General features: G+C 47.8%; 8 protein-coding genes across 8 annotated transcripts; 5 read left to right on the forward strand and 3 right to left on the reverse strand.

Annotated features, from left to right (window-relative positions):
• Positions 1-763: 763 nt before the first annotated feature.
• Positions 764-2576, reverse strand: F4812DRAFT_424089 (calmodulin). Its single transcript, XM_047933803.1, has 7 exons — positions 2166-2576; positions 1997-2053; positions 1868-1883; positions 1584-1709; positions 1445-1515; positions 1248-1389; positions 764-1190 (listed from the first exon to the last, which is right to left on the reverse strand). Exons 1-7 carry the CDS (start codon positions 2166-2168, stop codon positions 1156-1158), a joined length of 450 nt encoding a protein of 149 aa, XP_047790988.1. The 5' UTR covers positions 2169-2576; the 3' UTR covers positions 764-1155.
• Positions 2577-3057: 481 nt separating this feature from the next.
• On the forward strand, positions 3058-4960 carry F4812DRAFT_424091 (t-SNARE). The gene is made up of 3 exons (XM_047933804.1): positions 3058-3421; positions 3522-4090; positions 4176-4960. The coding sequence occupies exons 1-3, from the start codon at positions 3399-3401 to the stop codon at positions 4754-4756; spliced, it is 1173 nt and encodes a 390-aa protein (XP_047790989.1). The 5' UTR covers positions 3058-3398; the 3' UTR covers positions 4757-4960.
• Positions 4961-7705, reverse strand: F4812DRAFT_424093 (uncharacterized protein). Its single transcript, XM_047933805.1, has one exon. It carries the CDS (start codon positions 7549-7551, stop codon positions 5056-5058), a length of 2496 nt encoding a protein of 831 aa, XP_047790990.1. The 5' UTR covers positions 7552-7705; the 3' UTR covers positions 4961-5055.
• A 354-nt stretch (positions 7706-8059) lies between these two features.
• Positions 8060-8474, forward strand: F4812DRAFT_458205 (uncharacterized protein; the record flags this gene model as incomplete). Its single annotated transcript, XM_047937328.1, has 4 exons — positions 8060-8085; positions 8148-8232; positions 8300-8360; positions 8413-8474. The coding sequence occupies 4 exons, from the start codon at positions 8060-8062 to the stop codon at positions 8472-8474; spliced, it is 234 nt and encodes a 77-aa protein (XP_047790991.1).
• Positions 8475-8656: 182 nt separating this feature from the next.
• F4812DRAFT_424096 (clathrin light chain) lies at positions 8657-9904 on the reverse strand. Its single transcript, XM_047933806.1, has 3 exons — positions 9672-9904; positions 9354-9565; positions 8657-9293 (listed from the first exon to the last, which is right to left on the reverse strand). Exons 1-3 carry the CDS (start codon positions 9712-9714, stop codon positions 8844-8846), a joined length of 705 nt encoding a protein of 234 aa, XP_047790992.1. The 5' UTR covers positions 9715-9904; the 3' UTR covers positions 8657-8843.
• Positions 9905-10226: 322 nt separating this feature from the next.
• F4812DRAFT_424099 (DUF618-domain-containing protein) lies at positions 10227-12528 on the forward strand. Its single transcript, XM_047933807.1, has 4 exons — positions 10227-10735; positions 10828-10919; positions 11004-11204; positions 11262-12528. The coding sequence occupies exons 1-4, from the start codon at positions 10638-10640 to the stop codon at positions 12050-12052; spliced, it is 1182 nt and encodes a 393-aa protein (XP_047790993.1). The 5' UTR covers positions 10227-10637; the 3' UTR covers positions 12053-12528.
• Positions 12529-12558: 30 nt separating this feature from the next.
• F4812DRAFT_424100 (P-loop containing nucleoside triphosphate hydrolase protein) lies at positions 12559-15637 on the forward strand. Its single transcript, XM_047933808.1, has one exon. The coding sequence runs from the start codon at positions 12742-12744 to the stop codon at positions 15175-15177; it is 2436 nt and encodes an 811-aa protein (XP_047790994.1). The 5' UTR covers positions 12559-12741; the 3' UTR covers positions 15178-15637.
• Positions 15638-16810: 1173 nt separating this feature from the next.
• Positions 16811-17872, forward strand: F4812DRAFT_458209 (uncharacterized protein; the record flags this gene model as incomplete). The annotated part of the gene is made up of 4 exons (XM_047937329.1): positions 16811-16938; positions 16994-17102; positions 17236-17320; positions 17481-17872. 4 exons carry the CDS (start codon positions 16811-16813, stop codon positions 17870-17872), a joined length of 714 nt encoding a protein of 237 aa, XP_047790995.1.
• Between the last annotated feature and the right edge of the window lie 187 nt (positions 17873-18059).

Raw genomic sequence — 18059 nt, forward strand, 5'->3', positions numbered from 1 at the left:
TTGAATCAACTATTCTCTCCGTGATATATCAATAGGTACCTAAGTAGGTAGTTCTTGGTAGGACCCTATTTGTCTAAACCAGTAGGCTTCAACTAGTTAGTCACTACGTCGATTAGGAAACACCCAGTCCGTTTCATTGAATGATCCATAACAAGTAACAATGGTATTAATAGTAACTGTAATTGAAAATGATCCATACCGACTAGATTGGATCTAATTGATTAGGTAGTTCTTTTGCTCTAATCTTCGTACGTTGAGTTAGGTACCTACCTAGGTAACTTATACTCCAATAAATAAGGGGTGTGTGTATGTAATAAACGATCTTGAGGTGCAGAATTATTGTCAAAAGTTAGTCTTATTAGAGTAATTTGATAAAAAATCTACCTAGGTATGTAGGTATCTAATAATGTTTGTAATAGAGAGGGGTAGTGCGGCGAGTAGTTATGACCACGGTCAATAACTTCAGTTAATAGATTTTTCTGTACGTAGTGTTTTTATAGTTTTCGGTGCCTGACTTAGTGAAAGTTGCCCGAGAGCTTACTAGGAAGCTATAGGTACCTAGGTACGGGTACCCAGGTAGATTAAACACCTCAGGAGGTTAAGTTTAGGTATGTCTAGACTCTTGTGTTTAAACATCAACAGACGCTTCCACGTCTTGAAGTGTACGCTATCTTGTATCCGAAGGGGTCTGAACGAAGGTGTCGAGTTACTACGCTATGATTTACAAGTCACAAGTTGCAAGAAAATCGTCGTATAATTAACGTCGAATGAACGATGGGACCTCATATCAATCAGATGCTATACAAGATACGAACTACGAAGCTCTGTTCTGTAAGATCGTAGGCTTATAAATTTCACGTGGTAGTAAATATAGTAGTATGGAGGCGTACGTTAAGTCACACCGAGATTGACGTGCTATTGTTTGATCGGGATATATAATGACAGCCGTTGGTGGAGGAGATCCTGCCCGTCTTTGAACCTAACACCATTCATGTGTATACCACCACCAGGTTGGCAAAGCCAGCTCGATCAATAGCATCTCTCACTGATCACGGCCCCGAGAGAAAGGAAAAGGCTCATCGCAACATAAGAAGTGGGTATGACGGCAACGAGTTAGCTAAAATCTAACAAGTCCCTGCTTTCTTTTCTCCTTTTTTATTTCTGCATCATCAGCTGGACGAACTCGTTGTCTAGAGGTATAGGTTAGCATAAACAGAATACATAATTTATGAGCAATATTTGCTTACAGTCGATGCGACCGTCACCGTCCTGGTCCGCCTCGCGAATCATCTCATCAACTTCGTCATCGGTGAGCTTCTCTCCGATGGAAGTCATGACGTGACGAAGCTCAGCAGCAGAGATGAAGCCGTTGTTGTCACGGTCGAAAACCTATTTACGTATAAGTGATTGGATTTTTTTTCGTATGTAAATAAGAGCGGCAAACCTTGAACGCTTCTCGGATTTCTTCCTCGGAGTCGGTGTCCTTCATCTTTCGCGCCATCATGGTCAAGAACTCTATGCGACCCCAACGTCAGTAAGGCTTTGAGGTGGTACAAAGTTGCGCCAGGCAGCAACAAACTCACCAGGGAAATCAATGGTTCCATTGTTATCAGCATCGACTTCGTTGATCATGTCCTGAAGCTCAGATTCGGAGGGGTTTTGACCCAGCGATCGCATGACGGTACCCAGCTCCTTTGTTGTGATTTGTCCTGGTAGTTTTAGGGTTAGTCGACTTGGATCGTTGGTATAGGGGGGTACGAGGTAGGTGTGGAGTAGATAGAGGTGATGGTGATAGAATTGCTTGCTTATATCGATGCAAGCAAAGGGTATCATGTTTTTTGATAATGTCGTCGAGATAGCAACTTACCATCACCATCTTTGTCCTACGCGAAGTTACTAATTAGCAGGTGCGTCATCAAAAGATAGAGCGATTCAACAGCTAGCATCGATAGCTATTTAAAAATAGACAAGTGATTTAGGTTCGGGTAAGACTTACAAAGAGGGAGAAGGCCTCCTTGAACTCGGAGACTTGCTCTTCAGTTAGGGAATCGGCCTGTTATGGTAAAAACACGAGGTCAGCGCGAGTTCTATTTTCACCTCCTTAAGAGCCCCTCATCGGCGGGGTCTCTTTCTAAGTTGGCGGTGACGATTGAGCGAAGACATACCATGATTGTGTTGTTTTTGAGATGCGATGAATGATGTGTTATAGGGTTAGGATAGAGATGGGAGGTTAGCGAAAGAACGAGTGTCTGCTAGTTTCGTTTCGCTATCACAGTCAACTGCAGAAGATATAGGTTGCCAAGGAGGGAAGAAGGGCGTCTGGTTTTGAGAAGCGTCAAGGGTTTGGTTCAATAAGAATTAGGAAACAAGGCAGGGCTGGATTTGATAAAATAGTGGGGAGGTGGATGATGGAGGGGCTTTTTGTATTTATATGGGAAAGTACCTAACCTACCTGGTATAGGTGTAGGTACCTATTAGGGGTGTACCTCCCTAAAAGTTACCTAAAGGGGTGAGGAAAGAGGCAGCCACACAGGGTTGCCTCTTTTTTTTTTTTTTCTTTTTTTTTAATCCCCTTCTCTCTATTACTCTTTCCCTCTAACTACTATAATAAGTATAACACATGAATTTATTATGAATTATACATTAGGTTAGGTTAGGTACCTGGTATAACTATGTCATATTTATGCCCAAGGCTAGGTATAATTCAGGTATTTGTACCTAGGTAGGTATTCTCAAAGTCCTAACAAGTCCTACAGAAATCAACTGCATATCACTTACATTAGGTAGTGCCTGAGTGCCCGTATGGTGCGACTGGAACCGACCGTGCGCTATTAGATGATCGGTACCTAGCTCACTCACGTTTTAGCGGTGGAGGTTAGCAAGCAGGCAGGTCGGCGGTCGGCACACGTAATAGGCTAACAAGTTGACTTGCGTCTATCCGTAGCATCGATGCACGTTTAAATGCCAATCAAACCCGAATATTGAATGTTGAATGTTCGTCACTGGCAGACTGGTCAGCCCTGTAACCCAAAAAAGGGAGCGTACGGCCCAGACTGGTCGAAGCTACGTCAGCTGTAAGAGAGCCGGCAGAACGTTCCGCATCACTGCATCGCTACATCGCTGCATTGATGCATCTTTCAACGCTTCCATGCTTTGTAAATCTGTACAATATACAACACAATATACGGGACTCGATGATTATTATACATTTTGTCTTGCTGGCGCATTTATCGTACCATTATTACTTCCCATTATTAGTAGCCTTGTAACTTAAATCAAAACATCGTCTTTCCAATTTTCACCGTAAAATAGTCTCTCATCCCTCCCCCAATTCATTCCCCATCGAATATCAGAATAAGCCAAAGTGAGGGTGTTAACACCTTCTATCCGCGTCCGCCATGTGGCGAGACCGCACCAACCTGTGAGTGAGCCCCCTCCAGTCCACTTTATATATATTTTTACCGGCCCGTCCCTCGAGAGACTCTTTTACTTACATTTTCCGCATCTTTCAATGTACCTAGCTATATATCCTACCGTCAATCCTACACCCACCACCCGGCGAAGAAGACGCGATTCGGCCCCGGCCCCGGTCCCAGATCCAGCGCCAGCGACAGAAATGGCTTCCCGGAATTCGCCCGCGGTAGCGGCGCCGGCGCCGAGGACCAGCAGGGCCTGCTGGCGGGGGCGGACTACCACGACGACGGGGATGCCGTGATCGAGATGGACCTGCTGCCGCCGCGGTGGGCCGACGTCAACGACGAGGTCTCGGACCTGCTCGCCGAGGTCGCCCGCAAGTCGCAGATGCTCGAGCGCCTGCACCAGAAGCACGTGCTCCCCGGCTTCAACGACGAGGACGCCAAGAGAGCCGAGGAGGCCGAGATCGAGCGCCTGACCCAGAGCATCACCAAGGCCTTCCACGACTGCCACCGCTGCATCCAGCGCGTCGAGCAGATGGTCCGCGAGGGCAAGCAGAGCGGCACCATGACCAGGGCCGAGGAGACCATGGCCAAGAACATACAGATCAGCCTCGCGAGCCGCGTGCAGGAGGCCAGCGCAGGCTTTAGGAAAAAGCAGAGCGCATACCTAAAGAGTAAATAAATAATGATACCCCCCTTCGAATCCGACGTACGGTGATTCTACTTCTACCCGGCAAGTGCTAACCCAAGAAATTCCAGAGCTCCGCGGAATGTCCGGTCTAGGCGCTTCGTCCCCCATCGGCGAGCGGAGCTCGACACCCCTCGGCGGCAGCAGCAGCAATTATAGCAGCAATAACTACGCGGCGGACCCGTCGCTCCTAGAATCGGACGCGGACCGGTCGTACTCGCAGACGGCGCTGCAGCAGACGACGCGGCGGCGGCAGCTGCACTCGAACGACGCGGTGATCCTGCAGCGGGAGCGGGAGATCGAGGACATCGCGCAGGGCATCATCGAGCTGTCCGACCTGTTCCGCGACCTGCAGGCCATGGTCATCGACCAGGGCACCATGCTCGACCGCATCGACTACAACGTCGAGCGCATGGCCGCCGACGTCAAGGGCGCCGACCGCGAGCTCGTCGTCGCCGCCGGATACCAGAAGAAGACCACCAAGCGCAAGCTCATCCTCCTGCTCGTCCTGCTCATCGTCGGCGCCGTGATACTCCTGGTCTTGAAACCGAAACATCACGGCGGCGGCGGCGGTGGTGGTGATAGTAGTAGTGGTGGTGGTGGGAGTAGTAATAGTGGAACCGATGAGGGAGGAGGAGGAGGAGGGGGCTGACGTGACGAGAAGGGCGTTTCCGGTTTACGCTTGTCGTACGTTTGGGAAATATGTAGGAAATACGGTATATCACATTTTGGCTCAGGTAGTATTGCTGAGCATTCGAACTATAGTTGTCGATCAACCTATCACGAGCGTGGGACGCATCGACGAAGTCCTGCATCAGACAAAGCTTACTTAAATCTTAATTCTGTCTTAAGAGATGTATACCCTTGTACCTGTGCTGCGTATAAATCCGTGGGTATCTTGATTCTATATTATATATGTACATACATACAGGCGTCAAATCTATGTCTATATCACAGCATGATACGGAGTTGAGGCATTGTCCTTCCCTTGCTCAGTAGATATTCTTGATCTTTTATCATGATCTCGTGACCGCGGGCCTCGATCTCTTCTTTGAGCGCCTCTAGCGGTGGAAGTAGTTCTTCTCCCCAAGCCTCATCCAGAGAAGACTTCATTTCCTTCAAGGTCAAACTGTTGTTTGCTCTCGCCAACTGCCATGTTCTCCTTGTGGGATAACCAGGCCCATAGAATGCGGTTAGACGTACCTTAATCAAAGAAGCCAAGTGTGGCTTATCAACAAGAACGCCCCGGTCGCGAAGAGTGCGTAACAGTCTGACGCACCGGGCGGCACCGATATTCATAAACCGTTGACGATGACTTCGTCCGGGCGTTATTGCCCAAGAATACGTTTGGGGCTGGAGAAAGGAATAGCGTACGATAGTGCCTATCAACTTACTATCAAATATCTGGCGTAGCGGGTGCTTGGGTCTTGAAATTGGTAAATCCAAAGGAATATATATACCCAGGAGGTTTTCCACACCGGATAATGGCTTTGTTATGGGTTCCGGTATGTCCTCCGGGTGGACAGGAACGAAACCCGGACGAGAAGATTGGAAGGAAGTAAACATATCAGCCAATTCAATGCTGAGTTTTTCCAGGTCGTCTACCCTGCTTTGTCGAGTAAGAGCGAATAGTATCTTCCTCCAACAGCGAACCGGGACTGGAATTTCCATAGCTGCAAGCTGCCGGCAGATAGGTAGGTAAAAGTAGAGTGACTCCTCTGGCATAAAAGTGGACTTGGCTTCGCTGGTAAGATTCTTAAAAAGGAGATTTGTCAGGTTGGAATCAACTGTAATTCTCATGGCCTTCATATCGGCTAAGAGTCTTGAGAGCCCTATTCGGTCTCTGCGTAGAACATACGATTCAGCTAGTGCGTTAGCTGTTTGGCGAGTCGACTTGTCCATTACTGCTAGCTGCGTTGCTAGCATAAGTCGATGAGTCCTCCAATCCTCCGAGTTGGCAGTGGAGACGAGGAGTTGCGACTGTAATTCAGAGTCATCAAATACGTCCGGATGGAGGTCGCTATGCAGAAGATCAAGAAGAAGCACATCGTCGTTGACTTTGGCTAGGTAGAGAACCAATCGCAAATAGTTAGAGTCGACAACTGATATCCCTTGCTCTCTTAGTTTTTCCATGCGTTTCAGTAAGCGCTTCGACGTCCCTTCTCTAAGCGCGATCGATTGCAAGGATAACGGACCAATCTCACTGATGCCTAAAGCTGAGATGGTCGAGATGGCCGCGTCCAAACTGACCCAGGAGCTTGCCAGCCACTTAGCACCTAGTCGGTCGTTATAATTCTTGACGCCGATGCCGAATGTCGCGCCCTGCACCCGATTTACGAATTCCCGAGACATTTCAATTTTTTCTGCATCTTCCTCCGACTCGTAAACCAAGTTATCGATCGCCGCGGACTCCTGAGGGTGGAGTGACACCCAGTGAAAGTATGCCTGTATAAATCGAAGAAAAGGTCGAACAGGCACTGGTTCGAGAGGTAAGTCGTCATGTTGAACGCAGACACATCGCCACTGCCAGGCTAACCGGGCCGCGCCCAAGTTATATAAATATGGAACGAGAATATCGTACAGCCTATGATCATGATTCGCAATGTACAAAGATTCGAGAGTATGGTACAGTTCCTGGTCAGTTGCGAACTGCTTGATCATGCTAGCAAACTCGTCTGGGCCCGGGTAAAAGTTCGGGGTTAAGTGAAGCTGCCATTTCAGAGCTTGTTGATGTTGGTGAGTGCGCAAGAAGTGCGATAGTATTGTCGAGTAGAGTTGCGGCCATTTTACACCGTGTACCTCATACATCCACTCGCTGTAAATCCAGACGCTTGATAGGAATTTGCTCTCTCCGTGCTTCACTGCAGCTTCCAACATCGTTTGCCAGAACGCAGGCGCAAGAGGACTCTCGACATCGAATAGAGACTTGCGACCCCATAGGCCTTTCCAAACATTCCAAACGCCTAGGTCCCCATTGACTCTCTTCTGGTAGTCCAAGAGAGCACTCCACAAGGCAAGATCGTTACGGTTTTCGAACCTGTCTACTAGCAGCTGACTTCTCCATTCTTTGGCTGGACCGCGCCGGTAGAAGTCGGACTCAACCGAGAGACGGAAAGGATTTGTTAATAGAGGCCTCCATTGCCCAAATAGTTTTGCCTCTTGGATTAGAGAGAAGGCCGGCTTTTGTTGCTGAGCAGGCCTTTTCTGTGTCACTTGGACATCTCCAGGCAGCTCCGACAGGAGAACACCAAAAGGGCTTCCTGAGCCGTTGAATGACGACGCGGAGGAGTAATATCGCGCGTTCTTCACATGTTTGGGTGTGGAGAACTGAATATCCCTCCTATGCGACTGGGGGCGTCGATGCGATAATGGAATTCGAGGATGGAGGACAAAATGCCTTGGCTTCACATCTCGAAGGGTTATGCTCACCAATCGCATTACTGCCATACGATCACATATTGCTCGACAACTTGTTCGACTTAGTGTAGCCTCAAGGACGAGAGGAAGCGGGTGAAGCAGGGATTTGAAAGATAAAGAGCGAATGGCTGCAAGTGGAAAATTACCTAAAGTTCGAAATTTTGAAAAGATGCAACTTTTAGATCGGGATTGATACCCTGTATGTACCCTTACGTAAGGTGTTTTCCGTACGTAAGCCAATAGGTACCTAGGTACCTCACCTGAGGTACGGTTCCTTGAAGAAAATTGACTTGGATTAATGTCTAAGCTTAGCCGAGGTTTTAACGCTTAGTCACGTCGGAGCACTACCTAACCCAGGATCCAATCGTTCGATGCTCAAATCGCTTGCATTTAAGCTTTCGTCAACAAGCTTCTTGTATGCAACATTTCGGATCAGTAACCTAGGTAGCTTACGAACAACCCCCCCAAAACATCTACAAAATGGGGTATGTATATACTCCATATTATAACACCCTCGCGACGGATCATGTGGTTACCAATGGCTTCATTCCGTCTACGGCGCGGGTCCGAATATATTCATCGTGGAATGAATTAGCTTCGTTGACGTATGCTAACCAGTTGCGCAGTCTAGTCAACGCCCCCAACAAGGTGCCCGAGCAACAGCGATTTTACCAGCGAGCTTACAAACAGCACGTCCGTCTCTGGAGGATCGTATGTTTCCCGTCTTTTTACGTACTTTCTATCAGAGGTCACCCTTGACTGACCGAATATCACGCAGAGCCCGCGAAGCCCCTACCTACTCGTCCCATACAACATTCTTCTCTGGGGCACCGGAGCAGGTTCGTTCATCGCACTTCATATTGTCCCAGCTTGTTCTAATAATGATTATAGCCACTATGTACATGATGGGACGTAAGATTCTGGGTTACAACACATGGTTCGGCAAGTCCTAGATGAAGAAGCAGATGATAGCGCAAAGGAATAGGATTGTAGATGATAAAGGCAAGGATGGCCAGGCATATATCCTTTTACGTCAAGGAATAGAACACTGTTCACACAATCCCTACGAGTTACTCTTCTACTTTTATGGGCTTCCAAATCAACCCTCACCATGTCCAAGTTGTGAAGTTAAATAAATCATCCTATTACGCCCAAGGCACAAGAAACCTCTATAATGCCTGCTATTTACTCGTACATGAATATTATCTAAGTACAACCTGGGTTGGTCTCAATCCATCCGCGAAGCTGCCGTTAATAAATCAACTAACTAGTAGACTTTGTTGGCTAGGTAGTCATGTCTGCGTGTAGTATTGAAGGTATCCCTAATATCCCTCGGCTCCGGGGGCTTTCTCATCTTTGCGCAAGCTCATGAGAAGCTCACGGAAGCGCTCCTTGCCCGAACCGCTAGCACCGCCCTTCTGGCCTTTGCCGCTCACGTCAACCAGCTTGGCGATGCGCTCCCAGCTCGTACCGCCGGATGTGGTGTCATCTCGACTGGCCAGGAATTGCTCTGCCTCTTTTCGGGTCTGCGCGATCATCTTCTCCTTCTTGCTGTTGTAGTTCTCGTAGAAATCGTCGATGTTCTGTTGAGCTTCTTTGATAGTCTCAGCCTTCTGGGCAGCAAACTGTTCGGCTCGTCGGGCGTTGGCCGCATCCCTCTTCTCGCGCCACTCCTTAATCACTTCGGGTTCTTCCTCTTCTCCGACGTAGGCGTTGAAGCCCGAGTTGTAGCTGACAGACGGGCCGGTAATGGTACCACCTGGCGCGACTTGCTGTTCATTGGCAAATGTTAAGGATAGGGTCCTGTCATGGGTAGCTTAGAAATTACGAACCTCATTAGAAGTGCTAATGTCGGGGAATTGGCTTTCGAATTGGATGCTCTCGGCACCACCACCTCCCAGAAGATCATCGGATGAGGGATCTGCTAGGGCTGCAGACTCGTTGCCCGTGGTAAATTGCGTGGCGTCATCGCCAAGAAGGGCGCGTTCGCGAGCGAGGAAGTCGTCCGCTGACGGTGAACCGACATCTTGAATCTCGGTCTGGGCTAGAGAAGAGATGTAAATGATGAGCGCTCAATGTCAGAGAGAAAAAAAGGGAAGAAAGGAAACAAAGAAAACAACTTCAAAAAGTAGGGGGTTAACGCTACTTACCACCAGAATCAAAGTCGTCTAGCGACGGGAATCTATCCGCCATATTGACAATAGCAATATGTGATCAGGTATTTTGGGAGGATAATGGTAGGAGATTTCTGTCTTGCCAGCACTTCACGTCGAGGTCGTTATGCAAAGAAATGTTGAAGAATTAACGATACATATGCAAAAGGCAACTTGAAAGTCTGACGCTCTTGCAGGGCTTAAAGCTGTACCTAGGTAGGTACCTAGCCTCAGGTACGGTGCTTTGTATGAAGTACACATTACAAGTTGCAAGCATGGATTAGAACACAGTGCATTCAAGGCGTTCATCACATGGCTTGGAATAATGCGCACTGTTAATATCTTATTGGGGCAGTTACGCTGCACGCATGGTAGGAGGTACGTACCTATCCACCTGGCCTTGTGAAAATTGCCTGTGCTGCATGCTGCGTGCTGCGGTGTACATAACACTAATCACGTGCTTGGATCTCTCCAATCAGAAAAGATCTACGGTACCTTATTATGTACGTTCCCGCTTGCATGGCTCCACAGTTCAAACTTCAATGACTTTCCATTTCATGCATCCTCGGACCTCTCTACATTTATCAAATTCAACTACCTAACTTAAAGCTAGATATCACAAAACAAAAACAAACAAGCAGCACCAAGTAGCAGTCTTGAGAATTGGTCCTTGCCAACCTTTTCGCCTTCTACTTTGTGCCGGACTCAAATTATTTTCCCCTACCCCCCGCCCAATAGGTAATATTTTGCAAGTACCTAGGCTAGACTACCCTTGACTTTTAAGCAACGTTTTCGTTTTCGCGTCTTCAGCCCGCGTCAAGATGAAATCCTGGTAGCCAACTGTAGATTGATTCATCAAGTAAACTACGTCCTATTTTCACAGAAGACCCAATCCAGTTCAGCACAAACACAAACCCAGCCCTTACCTAATCTATTCAATTCCCCGTTTCAACAAAGTCAAACATGGCTTACACCGACGATGCTGTGTTGGCCAAGCTATCTGCCCTTTCGGAAGCGGCAGACAGCATTGTATCCGTATCTCAGTGGATCATGTTCCATCGGTAGGCAAACTCAAACTCAAACTCGAGCGAATGCCCATTAGGCATTCCGTGTTGCGTAGTAAACAATTACTGACATATCTGTCGAACCCCAGACGCCATGCAGATCGAACAGTGCAACTGTGGCTCCAACGCCTTAGAGATTCTACAAGTCACAAGCGATTGAATCTCATCTACCTTGCCAATGGTAAGTGCTCCCAACATGTAGTGTCTAGGCAGCCGTATTTCTACCAACATGCCATTTTTTGTCAAAGCCTAACTATATTACTAGAGGTTGCACAGCAGACAAAGGCCCGTCATAGAGAAGATTTTGTTGTCGCCTTCTCCCCTATCATTGCAGAAGCCGTCGCCACTGCTTATAAGGGTGCATCAGCGGACATACAGCAAAGAATTAGACGGGTCGTTGACGTCTGGAAAGAACGCTCCGTCTTCGAGACACCTATCTTAGAAGCCATAGAAGCTCGTGTCCAGGGTAAGCTTCTACTCCCTCGTAGCATTTATGGGTGTCATACTAATTAATTCTACGTAGAAATTAATGAAGCCCGTGGCACTGCTAAAGCTGGACTGGGAGGCTCAATATTTGGGTCCGCCTCCATTCCAGCGGAACTAGCCCCTCTTACAACTCCTCAGCAGAATGTGACGAAGCTGCTTCTGAGTAAAAAGTCCACGGTCAACACGGCTAATCAAGAATATGATAAATTGTTGGGACCTAGAAGCACCGCCCCTTCTGCTCCTGTATATGCTGCTCGCCTAAGCGGATTGCTTAAGACGCTAGCCCAGGCCGAAGGAGCAGTAGATCAATGTGTGAAGGCTCGTCGCGAGCTTGTTGCCGCTCTGCAGAAGGTCCTAGACAGCAACAGGAATGCACTCATATCCGAGGAGGATCAACTAGAAACGTTCGTACGTCGAAGGATGGAGGTAGAGGATAAGAAAACCGAGGTCGAAAGAGCAATCATGGCAGGGCTTCCAGATGACGAGCCATATTTTAGCAATGTCCAAAATGATCATCCAGATCCAGAACCCGACAGGCCGGAAATTGAGGAGCTCACGCCGCCGCCCATGGAGCCGGAGTTTCCGGAACACACCAACGCAACGGACAATACAGGTAGTACCCAAGAAAGCACCGACCAACCGCCTATCGTGCAGGATATCGACAGCCACGCTAATCTTGGCGTTCAGTATAAGTCGGTGCCAACTACGATGAACGGGTCTAAGAAGCGTAAGCTCGATGATGGCAATGATTTCCCCGACCTCGGAGAAGACGACGGCATTGATTCAGACGTAGCCGAGATGCTTCGTAGAGACAGCAGCGGCTCGTAATATTGGCGAATATTACTTGAGCCGTGTATTTCCAACACACACTCTGAATGATATTTGTCGAGATATTGAGCAGATGATGGATACGAATCGATGTATACCTTTTAATGGCGAAGTTGCATTTCAGGGTGGCTCTTTTTTCGGTTTGATGAAAAAATCGTGCGAGTTTGATTACATCCTTGTTCATCATGGATACATTGCGTTTTTCTATTTACCTACCGGTATGATATGAGTTAGGTATAACTGTAATCCACGCAGAACAGCAGAGTCCCTATTTTACCTTCGAAGCCTTCGAAGCGTACTTCAGTACGTGAGTACATGAACGCTTAATATACATGTATCTTTTCTGCGCTAGACTCTATAAGGAACAGCCCGAAGTTGTGCCGATCAAAGTAATGTACAATCGTACGTATTTCGTACATACTAGGTACCTAAATACCTAAACCTAGATGATGCATAAGCCCGTCTAGAAGCTTCAGCGGTTTTAGTGAATTACTCCGTACGAATGACGGCATTAATCCCAACTTTTTTTTTTCTATCACTTTACCACCGAGGTTACTAACAAACGTCGACCAGGCGAAAGTAAAAAGATAGTGAAGCTCGAGTCAGCTTCGCTTCTATAGCGCGAACCCTGTATAAGGGAACACACCTATATCGATCGATGACGACCCGGTGAGAATAAAGCTCTCAAGATGCCTTCGGGAGCATTGGGTCGCGCTGTAGTGGGATGCCTCCCGCAACGCGGCGTCGGCATCACCAAGAGCTTTTCACACCAACCCGCTCTCCTGTCATGCTATGGGCTTTGCGCCCCTTCTAAGCGACCAATTGGACTTGATCCTCCTTCGCCATCGCTCTTCCAGACCTCCCCCACCGTTTTCAAGACGAATTATCACTCATCTCGCAATATCCGATCGCAAACGCCGTCAGCCTTTTCTCCGAGGCTCGGCGTTACTTCCACGTCGCGAATACGAGTATCGAATCCGCCATGGAACTCTCCAGCTGGCGTGTTAAAACAACTCTCTACGAACCAACCGTCTGGCCGGGAACATCTTAATGTGACTACCCCGAGTAATGAGAAAAGGGACATCAGTGTCGTTGCGTCGACGACGGCTAAGAACACGGAAGACAATGCGCAATCTTATGAAGGCTTCGGAAAGAGCGAAAAGGCTTCGAAGGCAGCTCAGGTAAATCTACGCGCTCGTCTTTCCCACGATGGGAAAGATGGCAAGAGAATGTCAGCATCGTTCAACGAGGTTTGGCGTCTCATCAAGATTGCGCGGCCAGAGGCTAAAAATCTTATCATTGCTGTGGTCTTACTGCTTCTCTCTTCGGCTCTCTTCGTCTCGCTCCCTCTGGTTGTTGGCAAAGTCATGAATCTGGCTACCGCGAATAATGCTGAGGATACGGTGATCTTCGGCCTGTCGCTCTACCAGTTCTTCTTTGCGTTTGGTCTGGCTCTTACCCTTGGTGCGTGCGCTAACTTTGGACGTATCGTTCTGCTGCGCATCGTGGGTGAGCGAGTTGTCACGCGCTTGCGATCACAGCTATTCCGGAAGACCTATAGTCAAGATGCCGAATTCTTCGATGCGAACAGGGTTGGTGACCTAATTTCTCGACTCGGCACGGACACTATTATAGTAGGCAAGAGTATTACGCAGAATGTATCGGATGGATTAAGATCAATGGTCAACAGCGTTGCGGGACTTGGATTGATGGCCTGGATTAGCCCTAGCCTCACTGCCATTATCTTGCTCGCCGCCCCTTTCATTGGTACCGCCTCTTTCGTATACTCTCGCGTCATCCGGAGGATCAGTCGCAAGATGCAGCAGAACTTGGGAACTCTTACTAAGATCGCCGAAGAACGCTTGGGAAACGTGAGGACCAGTCAGGCTTTTGCTGGCGAGGCTCAGGAGGTCCGTCGATACAACAACCAGGTCAGGAAAGTCTTTGAGCTTGGGAAAAAGCAGTCGATATACGACGCATCGTACTTTTCTGGAACATCCTGGATGGGAAATATGACGATAATCGCCTTGCTCTGGTTTGGCGGAAATCTCGTGAGAGACGGCGTAATGACAGCTGGCGATCTGACTACTTTCGTCATGTACACGTTCTGGGCCGGTGGTGGTTTGTTTGGTGTCGCCAATTTCTACTCAGAACTCATGAAAGGAGTCGGCGCCGCTACCCGTATCTTCGAACTTCAAGATCGGGAATCGGGTATCTCCGCGACTAAAGGGGTCAAAGTCACATCAGCACAAGGTCCCATCAGATTTGAGAATGTCTCCTTCGCCTATCCTACGCGCCCTGCTGTGATGATCTTTAACAGCGTAGACTTTGAGATACCGTCAGGAACTAATGTGTGCATAGTCGGGCCCTCGGGTGGAGGAAAATCGACCGTCTCATCTTTGTTACTAAGGTTCTATAATCCCACTTCTGGTACTATCACGATTGACGGCATGGACATTACTAAAATGAACGCTAAGTCACTACGACGCCGCATCGGGATGGTGTCTCAGGAGCCAGTATTATTTTCGGGTACAGTGGCTGAAAATATTGCATATGGAAAACCAAATGCTACAAGAACGGAGATTATAACGGCGGCTCAAAAAGCCAATTGTGGTTTCATTGCCGACTTTCCGCAAGGTCTAGAGACGCAAGTCGGCCCCAGAGGCGCCCAGCTGTCCGGGGGTCAGAAACAACGCATTGCTATTGCAAGGGCACTCATCAAGGATCCTGATATTCTCATCCTGGACGAGGCTACTTCAGCTTTGGATGCAGAATCTGAAACAGCCGTCAACCTAGCCTTGGCAGCACTACTCAAGGGTCGCCGGCGTACAACTATCTCTATTGCTCATCGTCTCTCTACGATAAAGCGTTCGGAAAAGATCATCGTACTATCTAACCAGGGCACAGTCGCTGAAGTTGGATCCTACGAGGAATTAAGCGCGAACCCGCACAGCGAATTCACCCGACTGATGGAGTGGCAGATGAGCGGAGGTGAGATTTCGACAAAGCCTCATAATCCCTCACTCTCGGAATCTGAGATCATCGAGGAAGAACTTGAGGAAGATAACGACGAGGAGCTCGGTGAAGAAGAGGAGGAGGAAGTAAAGCAAAAATCGAAGAAGTAAGAATTGCGCATCTCATACACTACCTCCTATACAACGCAGATTTTGCATGAAAACAACGGAACGGCGGCGAAAGTGTCTCGCGATTTTTCTAGTTTCCTGCGTATTCACGGGGGACACTTGCAATTAAAAAAGTTAGGCTCTTAGAGAAGGGGAAAAAAGGGGGGCACCGGATATGCGAGAAGAGCATGTAGGAGGAGAGGTGTTTAGGTGATAATGAACGAACAACTCATATGTATGTATAGTATGTACGTGTACCTAGAGTAATACGTCCGGAACTCCACTCGATTTAGGTAAATAGTATACCACGGCGAGGCATAAGTCGGGCTTAGGGGAATAGAGTCTGCGGATCCCCTTGGATAGAAAGGACAAGAGGTAGGTAAGGGCTGGTTGGCTCGACGGGGCGGGGCTTGTAGAATAATATATACACCTACGGTGCAATAAATAAAAGGAGTAAATTGTACTTGTTGTATATCAGCTATTGAAGTGGCTCCCATTAAGTAAGCTTTCGAGTTTACCCAAACGAAGTTGTATAATATGTTTAGTGTACCTGTTATACAAATATACCTTCATAAGAGAGACCTTGGGCGCGATGATTGTTTTCATGTTTATTATTTATTGTTTACTGTTTACTTTACAACAGTGAGGCGAGCACATCGTCGTCATGCGACTTTAAGCTAAAGTTAAATATGCCCCTATATTCGTTTGCGTTGCTTAATGTAGTTGGTACTCCCCGTGCATTGGTAAAGGTTGAAGGTTTTAGTTACTTAGATACCTGGTATAGATCTATAACTTTGAATTCGGCCACGTATTGTTTTCATATCTATCGCTGTTGTAAATGACTTAGGTACCTCATATATCACGTTATATAAATATATATATATATTGTTTTCCAATTTATGCCAGTATATTTTTGTATGAGAATTTAGCCCCTATTCAGGTGGTGTCACAATTAGGAGCCAAGATGTTTCCAATATCTATCAAGCCTTCCAACCCGCTGATGCCTTTGATATTCTAGATAGTTCAAAACATCTCATTCAGTAAAGGCTTCTTTTTAGCTTCGTAGGAAAAGGCTCCCATCAAGATACTTTAACTAAATCAGTAACTCGAGCCTCAACACTCGTTTAAACCACAACGAGAGACTAAAGAGACTTTTTTCGAATCGCCACGTAAATGATCATATTATTAACTTAAATTGTGTTACGTCCAAGCCCTCGTTACTTAGTACCTGTTTACTTTCTTGGTCATAGACTTTACGACTATTGGAGTTGCAGAAACAGTCTAACCCTCCGAAGACTTTAAATCAAAATGATATGCGGACAGCAGAATGTTATAAGGTGAATATTCACCACAGCAACGGATTAGACTTCAGGATGGCACGGTATAAAAAAAAACCAGTTGCCACCTGTTCTTGGACCATTTCGCGTTTCCCCGACTTCTCTGGACACACTCTGGAAGAACCACAGATCAACAATCCATCTATTCAAAAAGCTCTTGATTCTGCTGCTTTGAAGTGTTCGACGGCTGTTGACTGTATATATACCGTAAAAGTTATCAAAAGCTCACTATCTTATTACTCTCCTACCTAAAACTATCAAATACTCACTCACGCCGTGGAATTTCACATGAACCCACCATGACGTCCGAATCCGCGGAGAGGTTCTACCACCTCTACCATCAGTGGCCACGTGCGATACTGGCACGCATGGTCACGCCATATTTCGATTTGGATCAACACATAGCTATACTCACCGGCCCAGAGAGGTAAGTACCTACCTACGTTATAAGAATTGCCCCGTCCTCACACTCTGACTGTCAGTATCCCGGACGTAACCATCTCGATGGAGGAAAGGAAATGGGCCGTCCATAGCAGCGTAATTGCAAGCGAGAGCAATTTCTTTCGAGCGGCATTAAGATATCCATTTGTGGTAGGCTTTATTATCCCTCTATCTTTCTTTTTCTTCCCTCTAATTTCTCTCCTCTTGCTACCGACGGCACGCGTTAGGGTTAGGTGCCTTAGGTAAGTACCTAACCTAGGTTCCATTACTAACTAGAAATTAGGAGAGCCAAACTGGAGTCATCTGGCTCTACGAACTCGACCCCGAGCTAGTTGACTTCGCCATTCACTATATGTACAACACGGATTGTAAGGAATGCACTCCATGCACCCCATGTCCCCCCCCCCCCCTTTTTTTTTTTTTTTTTTTAATTCTCTTCTTTTCATCACTCTCTTTACCTACCTAGGTACCTAAGATTAGTACCATACTATACCATACTAACTGTACGTGCTTTTCTTTCCCGGACAGTTGACAACGCAGCGAGACGCGTCTGGAACCACCCGGGCTCGGCCGTGCCGCCGCAGACGACGGCGGACATCCTGGTCGTCGCGGACTACCTGGACATGCCGGGGCTGATGTACCGCGCGTACCACACGCTGGTGACGGGGATGGCGCGGCTGGCGGCGCGAAAGTCGCAGGTGGGGCCGGCGTACGCGGGCGAGTCGTGCCCCATCGACTACCTCGGCGCCGCGGGAATCCTCGAGGACAGCGCCACCATGGTCGGGCTCGACCTCGGCGAGCATATCAGGACCCTGGCGGCCAAGCTGAGCAAGGCGAGGAGCTTTGCCAAGGCCAGGGACGCGTTTAAGGAGGTCTTCCCTGACGAGAAAGCTATTTTCGACGCGGAGCTTGCGCGTTAGAGCTGCGGGGCTACGGTTGCGAAGGAGGAAGTGGCGAGGATATTGGTGAGCGGTGCCCGTGGTAACAGGTACAGGTACCTATCTACCAAGGTACTTGCGCACGAATCACGGGAATCGGTATATATTTCTTCAGTTTATATTTCTTGGGTACATGTTTATTCGTTGGGATAAAACTTTAAATAGTCGA

Source organism: Daldinia caldariorum (assembly GCF_022478825.1).
Source record: "Daldinia caldariorum strain CBS 122874 unplaced genomic scaffold F4812scaffold_6, whole genome shotgun sequence".
Lineage (NCBI taxonomy): Eukaryota > Fungi > Ascomycota > Sordariomycetes > Xylariales > Hypoxylaceae > Daldinia > Daldinia caldariorum.

What these genes read in the sequence shown, in the direction of transcription:
- F4812DRAFT_424089 (XM_047933803.1), bottom strand. An exon ending in AAATCCGAGAAGCGTTCAAG is followed by an intron (nt 1,390 to 1,444) that starts GTTTGCCGCTCT and finishes ATACGTAAATAG; the next exon opens with GTTTTCGACCGTGACAACAA. An exon ending in CGGTGACGGTCGCATCGACT is followed by an intron (nt 1,191 to 1,247) that starts GTAAGCAAATAT and finishes CTATACCTCTAG; the next exon opens with ACAACGAGTTCGTCCAGCTG.
- F4812DRAFT_424091 (XM_047933804.1), top strand. Translation starts at nt 3,399, where the DNA reads ATGTGGCGAGACCGCACCAACCT. An exon ending in TGGCGAGACCGCACCAACCT is followed by an intron (nt 3,422 to 3,521) that starts GTGAGTGAGCCC and finishes CAATGTACCTAG; the next exon opens with CTATATATCCTACCGTCAAT. An exon ending in GCAGAGCGCATACCTAAAGA is followed by an intron (nt 4,091 to 4,175) that starts GTAAATAAATAA and finishes AAGAAATTCCAG; the next exon opens with AGCTCCGCGGAATGTCCGGT.
- F4812DRAFT_424093 (XM_047933805.1), bottom strand. Translation starts at nt 7,551, where the DNA reads ATGGCAGTAATGCGATTGGTGAGCATAACCCTTCGAGATGTGAAGCCA.
- F4812DRAFT_424096 (XM_047933806.1), bottom strand. Translation starts at nt 9,714, where the DNA reads ATGGCGGATAGATTCCCGTCGCTAGACGACTTTGATTCTGGTG. An exon ending in AGACGACTTTGATTCTGGTG is followed by an intron (nt 9,566 to 9,671) that starts GTAAGTAGCGTT and finishes TCTCTTCTCTAG; the next exon opens with CCCAGACCGAGATTCAAGAT. An exon ending in ACATTAGCACTTCTAATGAG is followed by an intron (nt 9,294 to 9,353) that starts GTTCGTAATTTC and finishes GCCAATGAACAG; the next exon opens with CAAGTCGCGCCAGGTGGTAC.
- F4812DRAFT_424099 (XM_047933807.1), top strand. Translation starts at nt 10,638, where the DNA reads ATGGCTTACACCGACGATGCTGTGTTGGCCAAGCTATCTGCCCTTTCG. An exon ending in CAGTGGATCATGTTCCATCG is followed by an intron (nt 10,736 to 10,827) that starts GTAGGCAAACTC and finishes GTCGAACCCCAG; the next exon opens with ACGCCATGCAGATCGAACAG. An exon ending in CATAGAAGCTCGTGTCCAGG is followed by an intron (nt 11,205 to 11,261) that starts GTAAGCTTCTAC and finishes AATTCTACGTAG; the next exon opens with AAATTAATGAAGCCCGTGGC.
- F4812DRAFT_424100 (XM_047933808.1), top strand. Translation starts at nt 12,742, where the DNA reads ATGCCTTCGGGAGCATTGGGTCGCGCTGTAGTGGGATGCCTCCCGCAA.